This window comes from Muscardinus avellanarius, assembly GCF_963383645.1.
Source record: "Muscardinus avellanarius genome assembly, chromosome: 17".
NCBI lineage: Eukaryota > Metazoa > Chordata > Mammalia > Rodentia > Gliridae > Muscardinus > Muscardinus avellanarius.
Window position 1 is genome coordinate 20,427,942 of NC_137803.1, and position 12,156 is coordinate 20,440,097.

Sequence of the window (12,156 nt, forward strand, 5' to 3'; positions counted from 1 at the left end):
CTGTGTTTTAAAAAGGGGGAGGAAATGCTTTGACTCAGGAGTACCCCGTGGGTCTTACATAGTATATTTACAACTACACACGGTTTGCAGTGTTCTTGTCTGCGACTGGAAAATCTCATACTTGATTATTTTCTGTTCACACAAATAACAGTGCACATTTGCTTTTTTGTGTGTTTTGTTTTCCTGTATTTGAAAAGGGGCAGCATTTCTGCAGTTTAGATCAGATTTAGACTGGAGAGGGTCGAGACGGAGCTTCGGGTGCCTGCCTCTTATCAAGTCATGGACTTTGAGGTGCTTGGGTCCATGAAGAAGGCAACATTCTCTTGTTTCTCTTTCCCCAGGTCTATGCTCCTTCAGCAAGCACTGCCGACTACAACAGGGACTCGCCAGGCTACCCTTCCTCAAAACCAGCAGCCAGCACTTTCCCTAGCTCCTTCTTCATGCAAGGTAAGGTCCTTCTGCACGTACAGGGACGGGGTTTTGAATTGTCGTATATGGGGCGGAAAACAGCATGGTAGACCGGTGTGGAGGACTGTGGGTCCTGCTTTTCTTGGATATGAAATCCCTGGAAATTAATTCATTACATAATCATAATTTACTAAGACTGTTTCCTTTGAAATGAAAGCACCTTGATGTGTTAGATTAAATCGATGTGCTTCACTTAATACTGACACCACTTGGTCTTCTGGGATGGACCACTTTAGCATCTTCACCTACCCCGGACCCTGTGTGTGATTACAACTGTTTCAGCTCAGTGTTATGTTTCGAGCATCCGAGATTTAGCGAACTGGAAGTAAATTCTTTGTTTGTGTAATTGTATGTACATTTTTTAGCTACGTGCTAATTTGTCAGTAAGAATGGGGTTCCATTTAAGATGGAGTGACCTGTCCAAAGATTGGAATGCACAGTGAGAACTTCATTCCAACATGCTAACAGATTTAGGACAAAAGACCCAACTTTGAGGGGCCGGAAGAAACACAGAAAAGTATCGGTTCATGGTCAACAAAGTCTGTTTGTTCTTTTGATTGTCTAATATATTTATAGAAACATAGATAGGCCGTGTGTTCCTCAGAGGTTTTAGTATCACCCCTGTTGGGAGAACTCCTCCTTTCTGTTGCCTGAAAAAGACCCAGATCGTTAAAATGACAGCAGATACCTCAAGAATGGAGTATTCAGGGTTTGAAGCCAAGGGCTCTGTCCCTGAGATGTCTGTAATACTTACTTTGAAGATGTTATGATCTTATTACCAACTCATCCTGAATTAAGATGTGGAATTTACCAAGAATCCCTCTCTGGAGAACTTTAACTCCTCTGCCAGGGGGTCACCTTGACAAAGTGACGTGGGGACGGCTTCTTTTTACTGTTCTAGGAAGGGCCATGTCAGAAGAACAGCACAGTTGGAGCAGAGGGGACCAGGGGAACATGCGGATGTCCCCCTTAAATTACAGTGAACATACTAAGCGTCATTCCAATGGGAAGGGATTTATCGTCTTTCCCTTCAGGGGCTTAGTTGCCTTTGTTTGCTGCTTCACATGGGAAGTTCCAATGGAAAATCTATGAAATTGCATCGTGTGGGTCCCTCAGGAATAGAGAGAATTCGTTCCACACATTGTTTCCGGGATCCTTTATCTCTGTGACCCGGTGCAGGTGTACCTCTCAGCAGGCTAGTCCCCTGGGTGTGTTCTATGCCATAACACAGGGCTTCTCACCTTCAGCTGGAAAGAGGAGCCGTCTGGGCATCAGTTCCTCTCCTTGTAGGCAATGGGAGACATTGTCCTACAGGTGTTTACAGATGTTATCAATTCAAGGATTCATTGCTCAAAACAGAGTTTCATTGAGAAAATGGACAGAAGGTTAGGTTTCTTTGACCTGTCTGGGAAAGTAGCTTGCTTTAACTGTGCACAGTATAGAGGAAGCCAGATCAATTAAAACAGTAGGTGCCTTTCCGTAGCAGACTCCACAAAATAGGGGAAACAAGTTTGCTTTTCTGCATATGAATACTCAAAAAAGGCAAAGGAAAAAAAGAAAAAGCAACTGAGTTGACATTTATGATGAGTACAATTAATTTGCACACGTCTAATTCTATTCTTTCAAAACAACATTATGCCAAGATCATGGGATGTGATAAATATTAATTTACTGTGAAAAGCATAATTTATGTAAAATATGTATTTTTATAAGTCTGCATCGAGTAGCATATTCTGTGTTAACAATCCTAAATGCATTGCCACCCCGGGCCTCACAGTGTCAGAACGTTTCAGGGAACTCTTCCTCAATGATATATATTCTCAATTTATTTGTCAAACGTGCAGCCGATTTAAAATGTGAGTGGTCCTGAACTTCATATTTGAATTTAAGGTGACATTTAAACTTCTGTTATCTGGGGACTACTTGCAAAGTACACTGAGTAATAACTTAAAAAAAAAAATCCTGTTTTCTACTAACAACCTCAGGGACAGTATCATGATCCTGTCTCTCATCTACTTCCTTTTAACAGAGAGATACATGGTGCCCTGGCAAATTTAGGGCTTCAGAGAATATGTGGTTATGGTGAAAGATATTCAGAGGCTGTCTGGGACATATTTTAAGCTTACTACCGTGGCCTCTTATTTTTAACTTTAATTTCCATCTTCTCATTAAAACTCTAAAGTTGTCAAAACCACAGGCGTGATTTCACTTGCATGGTTCCTAAGGAAAGAAACCTACTGTCTACTCCTCCCCGTTTTGAAACTAGTCCAGTTCTGAGATTCTAACTTCTGGATTTAAAAATTCAGTGAAAAACAGCTTCATGAAAAACAATATCAGATTTAATGTGCCTATTGCCTAAAAAAATTTAAAGGCCTTTATTAAATAAAATGTCAGGGTGAAAATAATTTTTATTTTCAAATAACCAGTACCTGTTAAACATTTAACACCAGCTGATGGCCTGGTATATATCCAGCACTCGGTAATTTTTTTTTTTTATCAACTATTGTCAGAAGGAAAAACATAAAAGAATTCAGCAATCGTATAGACACTCCCCCCTTTTGAGAAAGCAAAATCAAACTGTAGCAATCTCTGATAATTACCTCTACCACAGCTTTCCAAAGTGGACAATACCATCCCTAAAAGATGCAGGAACAAAATATAGACTCAAAAAAACATACAGTTGTTATTGGATCTTTCTGTTTATTTCTTAAGATAGATTTTGCCGGGCGTGGTGGCGCACGCTTGTAATCCCCACGCTTGGGAGGTGGAGACAGGAGGATCGCACAGGTTCAAAGCCAGACGCGCTGGCTTAAGAGACCCTGTTTCCATAAAAAAAAAAAGTATAAAAATTGGTCTGGGAGTAGAGCCCGGAGGTAGAAGGGTTTCCAGGAACCCCAGTACCACCAAAAAAAAAAAAAAAAAAGAAGAAGATAGATTTTTCAGGAAGTTGCTGAGTAAGGTTTTTGAAAAGGGAGTGGTCAGCCAAATAAATTTGGGAACCTCTGCAGCCACAAGGTCTAAATGTTTTTAATATGGTGTTAATGAAATATTTAACTTTCTTTTAAGGATTACTCATTATCATTTTCATCCATTTTTAAACCTTTTTAGAAGTCAAATTGTTATGTAAAATTTCGAGGTTCTCAAAATTTTCTATAGAATAATACCTCCCCTATGATATATATGTTCTCTGATTTACTTCTAAAGCTTTAAAACATCTATAGACCTTTATACCAAAACCACAAAATAATCTAGTAACTATATGTCTGAAAATCTACTTCTTTACATCCTGTAATATAATTCCAATAAATTCTTTTTGTGGATATTATAAAACTGAAATCATGCCATTCGAATCTAATGCTCTTTTTCATTACTTACGTTATTACATGCCTTTTAAAATGTGTAAACTTTCCGACTCTGAAATATCTCAAGTATATTTACTTTCCCCCCAAAGTTTAAGAACAACTTAACTTTTGAGTTGGTTTTCCTAAAGAAGGGGTCAGGGACTTTTAAGAAATGTTTCCTTTAGCATTAATTACCCTGATGTCTTGACATCATTCTGTGTAGTAACAAGCTCTGTTGTTCTTTTACAGTTGAGCTTTTACCAAGAACACTAACTTTGTTAAAGAGTTCTATTGCTTTGATAATATAGAGCCACTTGGAGAAAAATAATGACTGTCTTCTGATGTAACCAGCTACCCAACACAAAGATGAATGCACAACAGGCGGTCATTTTCAAGTATATGAAAAAACTCTATTCTCTAAGGCAAGGCTGAATGCCTCAGAAAGTCATGGTTTTCTTTGTCCTCTACAGATGGCCATCACGGCAGTGACCCTTGGAGTTCCTCCAGCGGGATGAATCAGCCTGGCTACGGAGGGATGTTGGGCAATTCTTCTCATATTCCACAGTCTAGCAGCTACTGTAGCCTGCATCCACATGAACGTTTGGTAAGGCAGGCGTACGCAGGGGTGGGTAGCACACAGTTTATGAGATCTCATCTGCATCGTCCCGGGTGCACCAGGTCTCCGCAAACAACGCAAACCTAGCATGCGCCTGTTATTCTTCCAGCAGTACTGCTTCTGGAACCAGTGACATAACAGAGTCTGATCGCCTTTGCAAACTTTCCGGAGCCTCTTTGTCCTTGTCCTCTTCTGTATTGTATTTTTAAATTAATTAACTAATTAATTAATTTATTTATTTATCTTTCCTTTACACAATGTCTCTGTCTCTCTCTCTCTCTCTCTCTCTCTCTCTCTCTCTCTCTCTCTCTCACACACACACACACACACACACACACACACACACTCACATACACACACACACCACACACGTACTGTATTCCACATGCAGGATTTCAGCCATGGTGGTTGACATTTGACTTTGAGAGCAGGTGATGTGCATCACATGGGCATTTCCACATCAGCTTTGACCCGTTGTGACCTACCCAAAGAAAGGCGTTTATGTTTTCTACATATATCCATCAGTAACAACAATCATGGGGGGTTTCCACATGGATCAGGCTCCGATTTTCCATATTTAAATTTTCTTTCTTTTTTTTTTTTGAGGTACTGGGGGTGGAACCCAGAGGCATTCTACCTCTGAACTACACCCCCAGCCCTATTTTTTATTCTTTATTTTGAAACAGGGTCTCACAGAGTTGCAAAAAGGCCTCACTAAGTAGCTGAGACCATCCCTAAACCACAGACCCTCCTTCTCAGCCTCCCGAATGCTGGGATTACAAGTGTGTACCACCATGCCCAGCCCCATATTTTAATATTTTATTTTATTTTTTATTTTTTTGGTATTGGGGATTAAACCCAGGGTCCTTCTATTTCTGAGCTACACTCTCAGCCCTATTTATTTTTATTTTGAAACAGATTCTTGATAAGTTGCTTAAATGGGCCTCAAAGCTATGATCCTCCCATCTCAGCCTCCCCGGTATTAAAATTATAGGCTAGTGACACTATACCTGCCTCATATTTTAATTCTGTGCACCCCAATCTAACACTAATGCTCTGCTTTGCCCTGCTCTAAGTAAAAATTTCTGGGCTCCCAAATGTTAAATTTTCATTACTAAAAATTTCTACCCTGATCATGATCCATACTCTTCCACCCTAGAAAGAAATACATTTTGGGTTTTTTTGTTTGTCTGTTTCTTTGTTTGTTTGGTTTTTATCTTGGAGTAGGCAAGTCATGTGATTGTTTCTAAAACACAACCACAATCCAGAATCCACTGATGAGTTTAAGCCTGCCATTAACTGGGAGAAAGAATCCAGAGCATGAGTTTAGCTTGGAGTGCCAACCTGATGGGCAATAATATAGAATAAAAAAAATGAATGAACCTCAAATCCTACAGCTACAAAAGGGTGCAGCGGATCTGGTGGCCCGTAGTGGTACCTGGATCACTTCTCTTCATGTTGGACTTGGCCTGTTTCTTTTCCTCATAGCCATATTTATCCTTCTTTCTCTGATCTGATAAGGAAAATGATACTTTCTAGATTTCTGTGGTTCTTCTGTTGTTTGTTTAACCGCTATAGATATAGAAGAGGGGTCTTAGATCCTACTCTGACAACCACAGAGATTCCAGAATTTAAGATTTCTGATATCCTTGGAAATACATGTTTAGTTCGCTCTAGTGATGGAGATGTGACGTGGTCACTCAGCGTACACCTTCCTGACAGGTGAATGATGGAGATGGAACTGGCCTTTTTTTTTTTTATCATCTCTCAAGTTCAAGTGTGTATGTCACAAACTGTCTCAAGTTTAAGCACATTTTTAGTAAAAAGCAAAAGTCTGACTTTCAAATTTCTTCTCCCACTTCCTACATAGACGTAGTAGAAGGAAACCTTGGGGAAATATCAACCATTAATTATTATACTAGAATTTATTTTAGCTAACATTTTTTCTCCAACCTCATTTCGCATTCATCTAGGAATTCAGGTTGAAAACTTAGGAGAGGTTTTGATTAGAAATAAAAGCTTGGGCACTGTACTAATGTTAGAATGTCAGTCCTTTAAAAGGAAATCCCTTTGGTTTATTTTCCTTCCCTTTTACGCCTCTCCTCTTTCTATGATGTGCTAGAACTTTTCATTTGATGAGTTGGCTTCATCTTACCTAATTCCTCTGTATAGATATGCAGGGGGAGGGGGAAATCTTCAAAATTACTCTAACGCACAAAAAGTATAATTTCAAAATGGAAACCAACTACCTAGCCTTAAAAATAAAAGTTTTACTAAAGCCAACCGGGGTGCCACACACATTTATAATCTCAGTCATTGGGAGGCTGAAACAAGAAGATTCAAGGACAGCTTCAGCAATGTAGTGAGACCTCAGTAACCAGGGAGATCTTATTTTGTTTTGTTTTTGTTTGTTTTTTCAGAGTGTTTAATCTGAAGTGATGATGCATTTGTACCTTCATAAAGCAGTTGAAATGATCAAACACATATAATTTAAGTAATCCAAAAATAATTTTCCAGAAACTCTTTTAAAAAGGGGGGGGGGTTGGGGTTGTAACTCTGATATAGAATGCTCAGGGTTCAATCTCCAGTACCACCACCAATATATATATATATATATATATATATATATATATATATATATATATATATATATCAAACCAAAAAAATATTACCAGCTAAGGAGGAGAGTGATCATTTTGAACAAAGAGCCCACTAGGCTAGTCGAGAAGTTATGTATTCTTCCTTAATGGGATCAGTTAGCAAATTTCAAAGAGGTGGATTTTTATTTTAAAGAACAGATGAATAAAGTCTGTGGTAATGTATCCTAATGAGTTTTCCCACTGAGAGTGAAACTATTGAATTATTACATCTAGTTATCATTATAATTTCAGTATTTAACCATCTGAAAATCTCTCACTCAAGTGACCTGAAGAATCTGACACTGATTGAGGATAATTTGAATACATTGACAGCCAGTGCCTTTTTACTTGAAAATAATGGTAGTTCCTTATCATTTTAGTCTGTAGCATTTGACTAGTCCCATACTGCTAACAGGGAGAGTTTGGAGGAAAAAGAAGAGAGCTTTCTCTGGATTATTGTGGGTATAATTTGCCCACCTTAGTCTTATCTCTAAAAGTAAGGCAGTTTAGAAACATTGCCTTCACTGCGTTATGCCACGTTATAATAGAATGTGTAATTATAAAGCTTAAAATCCACATATTTCAGTAGCGACTGTCAGGTCCCAGTTTTAAGTCTTTAAATCCTCTTTGCAGTTTTAGCCTCTACAACGGAATCCCACAGCTAATCGCTGTTGCTGTACATATACACACAAAGTCACTCAGATGAATGGGGTTTGTGGTTAAGCCTTGGAATGAGTTGTAGAAGATTTAAGTTTTGGAATGCCTTGGCAGCGTTCTTTTTAAAAATAGGATAGAGTCCTCACTGTCTGGCACGAGTTAGGCATGGTCTTTGCACTACAGAGTGAAATAGTCTTAGGAGTCTGAATTTTTAGACTAAGGGAAGTTCTGTCGCCTTTTATTTTTCGTAACATCCATCCTTACCCCAGTTCTTCTCAGTTGGGAGTGGAGTGTTTTTTTGTTTTTTTTTTTTCCTTTATTGCCTTTCAGGGATCATTTGGCAACGTCTGGAGACATTTTTGTTGTTACAACCAGGGGTAGGTGTTATTAGAATCCAGTGGGTCAAGGTCAGAGATACTGATAAACTGTATACTGTAATACACAGGAGAGTCCCAGAAACAGAGAACTATCCGGTGTCAAACATCAACAGTTCCAAGGCTGTGGCACCCAACCTCAGCCCAGAGAATGATTTTGTTCTTCATAGGTGCTAGTAGTTATTCTATTTTTCTAGTCTTGAAAATATCCACCCGTAAGTCCATGAAGAAGATCACCATACAACATTGCCGACACTTGCTCTGTTAAGAGACATTAAATGTGCTCATCAAGGATTAGAAGTAAAAATGAACAAATAGGGCAGAAAAGCCAAGGCCCCTCACCTCCTCACACCCCCTCCTGCCTTTCTAGAAAGCAGAACAGACAGTAATGGCTGGAAGAAGAGACTGAGAGAACCCCTCAGAGTTGATCTCTAAGTCCACTCAAAGAGAAATTATTTGCATATCACTAGTGTTCTTTGTGGGTGTATTTATTATGTCTCTGAGTGACAGTAGTTTGCAAGATACATTTCATTGAAAAGTAATCTAGTTATAAATCTCATTAATTTCTTTCAGCTTCTGATTTTCCAAGTCTCTAAAAATAAACCATTTGACGTGGTTTGCATCGGTTTCCCCATTAAAATCTATGGTGATTAATTTTTCTTTTTAGTCTCTATACTCAGTGTTATCCCTTGAGGCCTCAAATCCCCAATCACTGCCCATTTTATGTAAAGTTAAAAGGATTCAAAAGGTCATGCTGATAACATTATATTTTCCCTGCCTCATCTTCTAATGATCTTATAGTTACTTAAATATCTTGGGTGATTTCCTTCTCCCTTTTAGATTTCCACATACTTTGGACTGATTCATAGTTTATTCTCTGAAAATCAGCAAGGAATAGGGCAGTGTAGAAGTGAAGTCACACCATTTTGTTTTATTCTTCCATATTCTGTTCCTCCCCCCCCCCCATTAGTGTCTTTAGCTCTCAAACAAGAAGTTCTGTCCATACAATTTTTTTTGTGTGTGTGGTACTGGGGTTCCTGGAAACCCTTCTACCTCCGCACTACATTCCCAGACCTATTTCATACTTTTTTTTTTATTATTATTTGGAAACAGGATCCTTAAGCCAGCAGAGCTGGCTTCAAACCGGCGAGATCCTCCTGTCTCCGCCTCCCAAGTGCAGGGTTTACAAGCGTGCACCACCACGCCCGGCTGTCCATACTTTGACTTTGTTGTCCAGTGGTTTATCCAAGTCTTCCAGATTAGCTGTACAATGGAATGAACTCACTCTATTATGCTTAAGAGGAAATTGCATCAACGAGTTGGGAGACTCAATTGAAAAGAAAGCAGGAGTTTAACACGTAGCCTAAAGAATTTTTCAGTCAAGGAAAGATGTCTATGAAACTTACAGGTTGAAAACACAAATCTCAGGAACCTGAAAGGTTTAGCCTGTCATCTCTGCCTTTTCATTGAAGACTTTTAAAATCAAGTTATTTTAGTCCAGGAGGTAATATTTTTAAAGATACCCGTGTGTCATCAGCAGATCCAACTCTGAAGTGTAGGTTCATTCCCTAGACTGTTTAGCTGTCTCTCAAATGTGTCATATTTCGAGTCACTTCTTATTAAACTCTTAACTGATGATGAGCTGTCATGGAGGAGATAATGTTCAGGGCTCAGCCACAGGATGGATCAGGCAGGGGTAGTAGATACCTTCTCTCCTTTTAAAGGGTTTACAGTAGAGGTGGAGAAGGACCTGAGGCTGCCATGAAGGGCAGCATCCAGCTGAGCATTAAATGGTGCAGCGCAGAATGAAAGCACGTCAGAGACCCACAGAAGAGATCACAGAAAGGTTGGAAGCAATGAAAGAGTCTTCTAGGAAGAGGCAGAACACAGCATGGCTCTTGCAAGATAAAGAGGGCAACACCAAGAAACCAGTTCCATTCCTTGCGAACAAATGCTTGGACTTCACGTATCTAGGAATACTAGTGTTGTATTCCATCTTTAACTTTTTTTTTTTTTGTACTGGGGATGGAACACAGGGGCATTCTATCTCCAAGCTACACCCCCAGCCCTATTTTTTTTTTTTATTTTGTATTTTGAAACAGCATCTCATTGAGTTGCAAAGGGCCTCACCAAGTAGTTGAGGCTGGCCTCAATCTGAGATCCTTCTGTCTCAGCTTCCCAAATGCTGGGATTACAAGTGTGTGCTACCACGCCCAGCCATCTCTAATTTTTATTTATTTTTATATTTTCTTTTTTGTGGTACTGGGGGCGGAACCCAGGGGCTTTTCTACCTCTGGGCTATACTCCCAGACCTATTTTTATATTTTATTTGGAAACAGGGTCTCACTAAGTTGCTGAGAGCCTCACTAAATAGCCGAGGCTGGCTTTGAACCTGTGCCATCTTCCTGTCTCAGCCCCTCAAGCGCTGGGATTACAAGCATGCGCCACCACTCCCGGCCATCTCTAATTTTTAAAGTAAGCAATTTTAGCGGTATCTCCAGTAATGATATGATAAATGTCCATAGCCCATTGATATGTTACATACAAAAAAAGCTGTTTTATCTTAAACATTTCTCTTTTACATATCTGTAACACATTCGCATGCCTGTAAAAACAACTTCTTAAGCTAGCTACTTATTCATTCATTCATTCATTCATTTATATAGTTTAGTGGCACTAGAGATTGAACCCAGTGGTGTATTTCTGAGATACACTCCTAGTCCTTTTTACTTATTTGTTTGTTTGTTTGTTTGTTTGTTATTTATTTATTTATTTATTTATTTATTTATTTATTTATTGTGGTACTGGGGTTCGTGGAAGCCCTTCTACCTCTGGGCTACACTCCCAGACCTATTTTATATTTTTGAAACAGGGTCTCTTAGGCCAGTGCTGCTGGCTTCGAACCTGCGCGATCCCCCTGTCTCCGCCTCCCAAGCGCGGGGATTATAAGCATGCGCCACCACGCCCGGCTTATTTTTTATTTTGAAACAGGATCTCACAAAGTGACTGAGGGTTTCACTAAGTTGCTGAGGCTGGCCTTGAAATCCTGGGATCCTCCTGTTTCAGGCTTCCAAGTACTGGAAGCTGTACTTTTCCCTCAAGCTACTTTTACTCTTGAAAAGGAAATTAGCTTGGGGTATAACCATGTACCTTTAATAATCTGCTAGTTTGCCGGCAGATAGGTAGATAGCAACTATTTTGCCACCTTCAGAGCTTTGGGCCATGCCCCCCCAAAAAATAACTTGTCTGGACAAATAACAAAGTAGCTAAACTCAAAGCCCATCCTTGAACCAAATGATTCTTGAAAGATGGTCACAGTCAACTGTATGGAGAGGGCATGTAAAGAACACACTCAGTTCAGAAAAGGTTAATCTCAGCCAAGTGTGGTGGTGCACGCTTATAACCCCAGTACTTGGGAGGCTGAGGCAGGAAGATCATGGTTTGTGGACAGCTTCAGCTACTTAGTGAGGCTCTCCCCATTTTAGTGAGATCTTGTCTCAAAATAAAAAGAATAAAAATAGGGCTGGGGGTGTAGCTTAGAAGTAGAATGCTTCTGGGTTCTATCCCCAGTACCATACAGACACAAAAAAAGGTTAATCTCTAGTTAGGTTCATATTTAATTCAGTGCTGAGGCTTTGCAGAAAGATTTAATCATTAGTGCTTTTTAAATATTTTTATTCGTCATTTTATTCTTGCTGCTGAGATTCAGAAAGATGATCTGATTGACAGGAAATTTTTGAGGCTGGTTACTCTTTGGCGTGTAGGATCCTCAACGTTAGGATGAAGGGCATAATGAGCAGTGTGGGTCTTAATGTTTTGTTCACTATGCAGCGGGACCTTATTCACTCAATCCACAGACCATTGCAGAACAGTAGTAGAAGCAGGCAAGGTAGACATGCCTAGAATTCTAGTACTAAAGAGACTGAGAGGAAGGTCACAGGTTCAAGGCCAGCATGAACAGCTTAATGAGACACTAACCAACTTAGCAAGACTGTTTCAAAATAAAAAATACAGAAAGGGCCGGGGGTAGCTTTCTAAATAATAAATAGAAATTAGCTCAG

At 39.5% G+C, this 12,156-nt stretch overlaps 1 protein-coding gene across 12 annotated transcripts in view; it reads left to right on the forward strand.

The window, feature by feature from the left end:
* TCF4 (transcription factor 4) overlaps nt 1-12,156 on the forward strand; it is a gene marked incomplete at both ends in the record, with an annotated part of 399,211 nt that overhangs the window by 338,800 nt on the left and 48,255 nt on the right. For 11 of the 12 annotated variants that reach the window (XM_080714520.1, XM_080714523.1, XM_080714521.1 and 8 more), the window contains 2 exons: nt 342-447; nt 4,280-4,413. In XM_080714520.1, the coding sequence (XP_080570646.1) occupies nt 342-447; nt 4,280-4,413 (240 nt within the window). Of the gene's footprint in view, nt 1-312; nt 448-4,279; nt 4,414-12,156 lie in introns of all 12 variants that reach the window. The other variant, XM_080714516.1, reaches the window with a different exon arrangement.